Source organism: Morone saxatilis, unplaced genomic scaffold (assembly GCF_004916995.1).
Source record: "Morone saxatilis isolate NCDOM2014 unplaced genomic scaffold, NCSU_SB_2.0 Contig12, whole genome shotgun sequence".
Classification (NCBI taxonomy): domain Eukaryota; kingdom Metazoa; phylum Chordata; class Actinopteri; family Moronidae; genus Morone; species Morone saxatilis.
Genome location: NW_023339674.1, coordinates 6,342,286 through 6,351,363, shown reverse-complemented (window position 1 = coordinate 6,351,363; position 9,078 = coordinate 6,342,286). Strand labels below are relative to the sequence as shown.

The window sequence follows — 9,078 nt, the reverse complement described above, 5'->3', positions numbered from 1 at the left end:
AGAGAGAGAGAGATGAGTAGAAGTAGGAATGAGAGTATGTAGAGAAGGGACTGAAGTAGAAAGAGACAGGAGAGAGAGAGAGAGAGAAGGGAACGAAGTAAGAAAGAGACAGGCACAAGCAAATGTGATGGATGCAGGTAGAGTTATGGAGAAATGAAGAGTACGAGATTGTAATTAGGGGAGGAAGCTGGAAAAGATATCAAAAAGTCAAGTGACAGCAGGGGAAAGAAAGTCGGGTGGGCAAAGTGAAACAAAAAAAAGTGAGAAAGACAGGATGAGTATATATAATAAGGACAGAGATAGATCTAATTTCTCTTTCATCAATCCCCCTGGCTCACTTTTTCAAGACAACATCTCAATCCCTCATCACTGTTGTCGCAGCAATATGTCCTCCTCAAGGCAAAAAAAGCTGAGTCACTGTTTTCTTCAGGCCAAGGTACCAGAGATCTCATCAAAAGGTACAATATTATCTCTCCTCAGTAGATTCCAGCAGAGCAACAGTCGGCTTTGCTAAGAAGAACAGGGTCCCCTAGATATATTTTAATCTGTACTGCCAGTTCAGGGCCATTGTGCCACGTTAGCCAATTAAGATAATGCAGTGAAAAGATAAATAGGGGTTGGGGAAATGCCATCAGGCACTGCAGGAGCATTGATTTGTTTCATACCAAAGCAGATGTTTATGTTGTAGAGTTATGCAAACTAAGAATAAAAACATGAAGACAGACGGAAAGGTCAGACATAAAGGTATGAAATTCTGCAGGATGATGGGGATGTACAGTTGTAGCCAGCGTGAATGGACCTACACTGGATTAGGTTATTAGGATGATGTTATGTCTGGAAGTAGAACCACATCAGCCATGCTCATTAAGACATACAAACCATGGTATATAATGATGAATAGATGCTGCAGCAGGGAACAGAAATGAACCTTCTGTCAACAAATGTCAAAAAGTGCTGTTTTTTTCCACTCTGTAGCATTCCGCATGACAAAGTTATATAATGCTTCATTATTTCTGTGGAAGGCAAGAATTGTTGCCTTGTCTTCTAACAAGCTTGATAGGTCATATAGAGATAAGATAAAACACAGAAAATATATAGATATATGCAAAATTTGTATTCTGGATGAATTTTTCCAATATTCCTACAGGCAGACAGAATAAATAGTTATGTACTAGTCCATTAAATAGCTAAAACTGAAAGAGAAACTTCTAAGATGAGATTTGACAGTGTTCCACAACATCTTGGGTCCCATGGGGAAATCTTTTGACAATGGGGAAAATCTGACCACTGCTTTAAACCATTTTTGAAAACTGTGTGCTCAAACTGTCAAGTGTGGCACAAACTGCTCTTGGCACTGTTAAGCCTGCCGTACACTGTAGATGAGAGCAAGAACAAGAAACAAGAGAAAGAAACAAGAGCAAAAAAAGAAAGAAAGAAAGAAAGAAAGAAAGACTGGTCCACAGGCGGTAAATTTCTTCTGCATTGTTGCGACAGCGTGCCCGGCATTTATCAACCAGTCTGTGTGTACCTGTAATGTATTTCATGCTGTCACATCTTTCTCGTTTTATCAGCCTCCTGTCTGTAAATTTCATGAACTTTAATTTGACTGCCTCAAAGGGCTCTGTTGTCAACTGTCATTAAAGAGCAATTTTATTTTCTGTATGTGAATATTACCTATATCATTCATATTTCAGTGCACCCAATATTTGCCCCTTTACCACTGCAAACACTGAACTTGAGTTGAGTAGATGCAAATGAGCAGAGCCAGTGAGGGATATTTGTTGTTTTGATTGACATGTCAAATCTGCAGCATAGTTATTTGTTTTTTTATCCACCCTGAATATATTGTTGAATCCAACAATCACATTATAAACATCAGCTAATATTAAAAAACAGAAATGCTATAATCATTATTGCAGCATTTAAAGTTCTAGTTGCAACATTGAACAGTTTTATTTTATTGAGCCTTTTAAAATAATGAAAAAAGTGACACTGACAAAGAAACTTAAGAAACTATGCTGCAGTACTTCCCCTCAATATGTTGACTGATCAGCTGTGACATAAAATGATAATAATACTCAGGTGTTATCTTCCTTCATGTAAGTGGGCTCTCACATCTCCATCCTTCTCTTTCTCTTTCTTGGTCTTGGCCCAATTTAATTTTGTATTAACTCTGATTCATGTATGACATAATGACTAAACTGGTCAAGAAATGCCTCAGAAACTGTGGTCTGTGTGGACCGGCTGTTATTCTCATACCTCATACATAAAGTAAACTCCCACACTGCCTCTCTCTCTTGCTGTCTCTTACGCACAATAATAATAACTCAAGTTGACGACTCAGTGAGTGGCATCACACCCATAAAGGTGTAAACACAAAAACAATGAATGCAATTAGTAGTAGAGCAAGGCTTTCTTCAGGGGACTTAATGGGCGCTGCCATGTACCAATACAAACATGCACACAGATATGCATACACAAATACCAGCTTAGAAGAGTGAACGCATTATGACTCCAACCTGGGACTTAAATTTTAATTAGCATTGCTCCTGTAACAGTTGCATATTACTCTGAAATTAATCTGCAGAGGCTGAAACAACGTGTAAGGATCAGAATGAAATGCACTCACATACGAGAATGCAAAGAGCAGAGGTTATTCTTCAGCTATGAGTAACTCTTCTCCTAATTATCTGCATAGGCTCAACTTGGGCTAACTACAACAAACACAAGCAAGAAATGCAGGGGGAAATAAGCTATATATGGCATTGTGTGTAACTTGAGGATGACATTGTGTTTTTGCTGTGTGCCTCTGACAAAGAAGCACAAATAACAGCCTGGTATTTTGCAGCCTGCACTTCAATATGTGCAAATTATATTGCCACTTGGCACATGTCACGTCTCAGCACAGAACGTGACATTCCTCCAGGCCAGTCAGTCACAGGGGAATTGTGTCTGTGTGCAAACTCTGACATGACTCCCCAAAATGCCTACATGTGCATTTGTGTGACCAGAAAGTGTTTATATGTGCTGACGTCTGTGGCCATGTGTGATAGGGTTTACATGTGTCTAAAAATGAGTTCACAGGCAAATGGAGCTTCATTAAATCCACATTTCATTTCATTAGCTTCACAAAGCAGATACAGTATCTCTGCATGCATGGTCCCAGCCCTATTTGTGCCTAGGAATAAATAAACCACAACATAAACAATAATCCTGTCACATTTTCTGTCTTTCCGTCTCTTTTGGCACACTATGACGTGCCACAGTCAACACTGCGGGATGCATCTCTGCATTACTTCAATGAGCAGAAAGATATTCATACAATGCATCCATCTTTTTTTCTCTATCTTTTCTCCTCTGCTTGCCTATTCTCCCCTCTTATAAATGCCCTGACCTGACAAGGACTGTTTGCTCTGCCTAGCAGTAATAAAGATTCACACAGAGAGACATGAAGCAATCAATGGTGGATTTTATGCCACTTAGCTTAAGAGTGAGGGCCTGTTTTCTGCTTTAAGCTCTCTCATTACCAGACCAGTTCACCCTATAATGACTCAACCTAAGACCGATGGCGGTAATCACTAATAACACTCTTTTCTCTCTCTTTTCCCACAAAAAAAAGTTAATTTGCTGTGTAACTCAATCAGTTAAAGGTTCTATTCCCAATTTAAGTAAAGGGGCAGTTGCAAGGCACTCACACTCCCAGAGTAAAAGCCTATGTTTCCTGTTTTATACTGTTGGTAAAGCACTGATAATGCTGCTGAAATTCTCCGCACTGTTAGGTGTAAAATATACATCAACTTTTATCATAACATCACTACACATCAGAAGCTCTAATTTGTCAGTGAAACGTTATCTGCAGGTGTCTAAATGGTTGTTGACAGACAGTGTCGTTATCGGTAAAGCCAGCTGTAACGGACAGAGAATGGGGGCACTGATTAAAAACACCCAGAATTCACATGGAGCTTTTCAAAAGGCAGCTAACAAGCTACAGTTGCATCTTCACTTCAGGATTTAGGCGGACCATTTTTCAATAACAACCGTGCCTGGTGCGGTTTTGAGGATTTTTTTTTCATTCATACCACTGCTTGGAGTGTTTACCCAGGCCAACAAGGGGTACAGACCCTGCTAGTGTGCTATAGAGAGAAGACAGGCCCCCCTCCCCACACAGCATCCTTCCCTTGACACTCCAGGGAGAGCAGAGGCAGCTGGCTGCAAACTTTTCATTAGTGAGGACTGCAGAAAAAGGTGGCAAATATTTATCTTTGCACAGATTGATGTGCAAGGCCTGCATACAAAGAGAGCATCCCGTTTCACAGAGTCCCACAGTGTGGGATGTGACTCGGTAGCTAGGGGTGCTTGAATGGGAAAGTAATTGGTGTGTATATAAGAGTTGGGCTCGACGTGTGATTCCTCTTAAGTACATGTGTGCTCATGACTGTATTTTGGTGGGAACATTCATCTTTGACAGCGTACGTCTTTACCTGTACAAATGGGCTTGAGCGTGTGTGTTTGTGAGTGATAAATGGCTCACCCACGGCCTTGCAGGTCTTAGAGGCAGGGTCCATCTCATAGCCTTCGTAGCATTCACACTTATAATCTCCTTTGTAGTTGATGCAGATCTGACTGCAGGCATCTGGGTTCTCACATTCATCTATGTCTGTAAAGAGAAACATGGCACAAAGGCATAAAGATCATAAAAAAACTATAGAGAAACACAGTATTTTTTGTCTGAAGATTGAGAAATAAGAAAAGTATGTGTTCAGTATCTAGCAAGCTAACAATGCTTCTCAAAAGAATTTGATTCTTCAAATGGAGTTTCTAGGATTTGTATTTCTCTGGGGAACAGACAGGATTAGATCTTAGTTTGAGAAATGTGAAAGCTAAAGCTTGTTAAGTGAAAATGTAATTACGGAAAACCCAGTTAAATTTCATTTGCACGGATCACTTTTGAGACCATTGTTGCTTTTAAGTTATTAGAAGTAATTTTTTCCCAAATTTAAAAAAAAAAAAGGTTCAATATTATATTATTTCTTATTCAAGGAGAGGATCTGATGGCTGAAATGTGGACTGGATTATTCTTTATATTATAATATTCTGTCCAGTGATAATTTCACCTGTCCACTGCACAGACATATTGTCTTGCTTGTTTGTTTAGGACACCAGATAGACTCAGTCAGTTCATTTAAGCACCTAAAACCAAATAAAACTATAAAGCAAAGTCAAACATTTTGGGAAATACTTGTTTACCAGCAAACCCACACCCTCATGAGAAGATCAATACCAATTTGATCTCACTGAGATCAGGATTTGGGATGTGTTTAGTCAAGCTTAGCACCAAGATGTGAAGCAGGGGAAACTGCTTCACTGGCTCTGACCAAAGTAAAACTTAATCACTTTCAAGCAACTTCAAAGCTGTCTTATTTATGCTTTGTGTCTTGCTAATTCAACTTGTTGAGGAGAAGAAATGCAAAAATCTGGCATTGTGATTTCCCAGACAGTTTCAAAATGTCGCGTTTTTGATTAATCTTTTAAGCAATTCTATATAACATCTCCAATTACAGTAGGTGTTACCATACACACTTAGTATGCATTGAAAAAAACTCCACTGTGTTTTAGTCCCATTGAAAAAAAAACTGTAAAAGTTAAGATGAATAAAACCATAATATTGCCATCATGGATGGTGTTCTACCCAAGAATCTGGCCCTGGCAACCAAACTAAAGTTACATCCAGTAGCTGTTGGTCATGATATCCAACCTATAACTGCTACAGAAATCCACAATGTCTCAAATTATATTTCCATGTGTATTTAATAAACATACAAAATGTAAATATGCCAGATTCAAGTCACGTCCCAGACTTCGTCCTTTACTGGACGCAGATCAATGAAACTGACTTTAAATATATAATGAAAAACAAGTTTTCCAATAAGGTATGTCAAAATGTCCCTTTTACCAAAACATTTGCTAATAGTTGGGATAGTAACCCTATTAAACTCTTATGGAGCTCCCAGAGCCAAAAAGAGCAGAGGAGAGCAGAAAAGAAATAGCACCAGCGCAACCTGGCCGGACCTTGAAAAGGTGTGATTATACATTAGTTATGGTCTCCTGCACTAAAGCACTAGTTTTGTCGCATAACTTCTTTTTTTTACCTCCACAAGTCTTTTTGTCCAGGAGTTTGTACCCAGAGGGACAGTCACACTCATAACCAATTCTTCGGTCCCTGCAGATGTGGGAACAGCCACCATTGTTGTCTGCACACTCATTCAGGCCTGCAGAGAGAGAGAGGGAGAGTAGGGAGGAAGGGCAGAAGACGAGACAGGCACAAGAGCGGAGGGAAGTAAAGAGGAGTTGAATATTGATGAAATAACTGCAGTAGGTTATTGGACAGAACAATTGAGCCTGGAGAAGACACAAAGAAAAAGTTGGACAGAAAGACAAAACACCCGGAGTTTGTGCTTATGCATAGTTTTAATCACCATGCCAGTTAAGATGATTTAGTAAAGTGTGTCTGTTTACACATAAAGAAGGGTATGTGTTTGTGTGTACAGTATATTTATAGACCTGCTTGTGTGTGTGTGTTCATGGTGAACAGGGACAGACTTAGCCAAACACACCTGGAAACAATCCATTTCCCAACCGGGAGCTTGGCCACGTGTGCCAGGTGCTACTCCACTATAATGCCTATTGTTACACATGCTGTCCTTCACCCTCTCATCTCATTCTCTCCATTTCCTCCTTGTTTTTTGACAGATTGGACTCCCTTTCAGTCATGCTTCCTCTACAGTACGTCCCTTCCTTTTTGTATCTGTTACATGCCTCCTTTCATTCTTTTGTCTCTTAACTACCCTCCAGGGAGTAGAGAGAGATCTCTGCATAAAGCTAAAGCTGGTACTTCATTACCGGTTTACATTAAAGATTTAAGCTTCAAGGCGACAGGTTCTGCTGTGAGACAGGGAAACTGGGAGAGAAAGAAGAAGAGAAAAGAGAGAAACAACAAGAATAGAAATTAAGAGAGACTGACAGAGATAGAAAGAAGACATTTAACTAAAATTCAGGTTGTAATTTATAGTACAGCCAGTGCAATCTATCAGATAACATCAGCTCAGTGTCAGCATAATATTAAAGTACAAAAAGTGAAAACATAAAAACCTTGAAAGGACGTACGCAGATGAACGTATGGAATTAGAAAGGTTTATTACACATAATGGATGAATGTGAACTAATAGGATAAGCTGTAGGAGGGATGAATGGATTGGTAAAGGGTTAAGGGATTAAGGACGAAGGGACGAGGGTCGAGGGATGAAGGGAAGGGTTGAGGGATCAACAGATGGATGAAAAATTTGGTTTGTGATGAATGGATGGATGGATGGTGGAGTTTAGCAAGATGGTAGGAGGGAACCAAATGGTTGATGAGAGTCTGAGTGGGGGAGCCGTCTCTTCTTATCTCTTCTCAAACAAACTTCAAATCGACAGATAAGTGTGGGCGTTTTTAATATTGTTCAGGTCATTACGGATGTACGTAAAATATGCTGGAGAAGACCATCTGCAGAGGAGTTTAATGATGTTATCTGATTCCCTGCCTGGAAGCGGTGGATGCTCTGATGCGAAACGAATGCCATGAGTATGGTTCTGGGGATATTTACTGATCTGGACAGGATTTGGCGGAAGTGGAGATGAAGATCAATTTTGTGTAGCTACTTTGCCTGTCTCTGTGATAACCAGAGTGTCCTGGGGGAAAGCGCTGCTGGTTAGCCTGGAGTTGATGTAGTCTAGTCGGCGACGGAGCTGTTGTCGGAGTGGATGGAGATGGGTTTTTTGGACCATTTGTGAACCCAAAGAATAGCTGCTATGATGACGATGTATATTGCGCAGATGGCGAATGAAGGAGAGAGAGATGAGAATTAAGGTGACCATTTGGCTATAAACCACCTGCTGCCAAAGTAGCCGTAAGTAGAATAGCAGGATGCCTTCTGGCTTGGTGATGTGGTCGTCATAAAATAATGAAATGCCGTTCCATGATGAGAGGAACTGGTGCCATAATTTTAGCTCCATTTTGCATGCATTGTTCAGTGAGACATGGTCATGGAGAGATGTAACAGAGGAGGCTATGGAAAGGAGGTGTGACAAGAAGGATCAACCTTGGGGGGTGATGCAGATGGCGTAATTGAGGTGGCTGAGCAGTGAGAGAAGTTGTCGTTTAGTGCATCTGTGAGCCGGGAGGAAATTTGAAATGAGGAAGAAAATCCGATGGACTTTCTCAGTGGACAGGGATGCTTGGAGTGAAACGGAGTCAAGGATAATACCAAGAAATTCCAGGCATGTGCAGGGACCCTCTGTTTTCTTTGGGGAGAGAGGAACTCCAAGCTCATTGAAAGCAGAGTATTGAGACTGTATGATGGGGGAGAAGATGATGGTTTGACTGTGAAAAAGTCATAGGAGGAGATGGACAATGTATGGGTTTGTAGTTTGTGGGCGAGTTTGTAGTTGTTTGTCAAGATCCAGCAGAAGGCTACGGACAAGGAATCAAATATTTTTTGCACCCAAAGGTCAGGCGCATGGCAAAGTAGTCTGCACCCTTCCAGAAAACGCCAAAGAGATGCCAGTTGTCGGAGTGGATGGGAAAGACTTTAAGAGCATTGGTGATGTCTGCCTTGGACAACCAGGCTCCTTGGCCAGCTAAGCGGATGAGGGAGATAGCATGGTCGATTGTTGCATATTGCATGAAGAAATCTGGCCTGGGAATTAGGCTATTGATGCTTGGGACTGAGGAGCCGTGTGGGGATGACTGATTCTAAATGTAGGGAACAGTGGACTGGGAAATGGACAGATCATGAATGTATCTTTAATTTCTTTATCCAGAAGTTTATCAACTATGTCGGGCTCGGAGGTGGCTGACCGCAAGTTGTGGCATGTGGAGGAGGAATCTGACATGACCTGCAAACCTGGGTAAAAACTGTGTATCAAACCTTGTATAAGGTAATTAAAGGGACACTTCACCCATTTGCATTAAGCTTTGTATCGTTAGAAACCCAGTCATATTTTTGAATGGTCGTGCACCATTCCCTCATTTTCCCCTGA

The 9,078-nt window shown here is 40.7% G+C and overlaps 1 protein-coding gene across 1 annotated transcript in view; it reads right to left on the bottom strand.

The window, feature by feature from the left end:
* lrp8 (low density lipoprotein receptor-related protein 8, apolipoprotein e receptor) overlaps positions 1-9,078 on the bottom strand; it is a 161,027-nt gene that overhangs the window by 34,026 nt on the left and 117,923 nt on the right. The window contains 2 exon segments of the mRNA XM_035654111.1: positions 4,532-4,657; positions 6,150-6,269. Of these exon segments, the coding sequence (XP_035510004.1) occupies positions 4,532-4,657; positions 6,150-6,269 (246 nt within the window).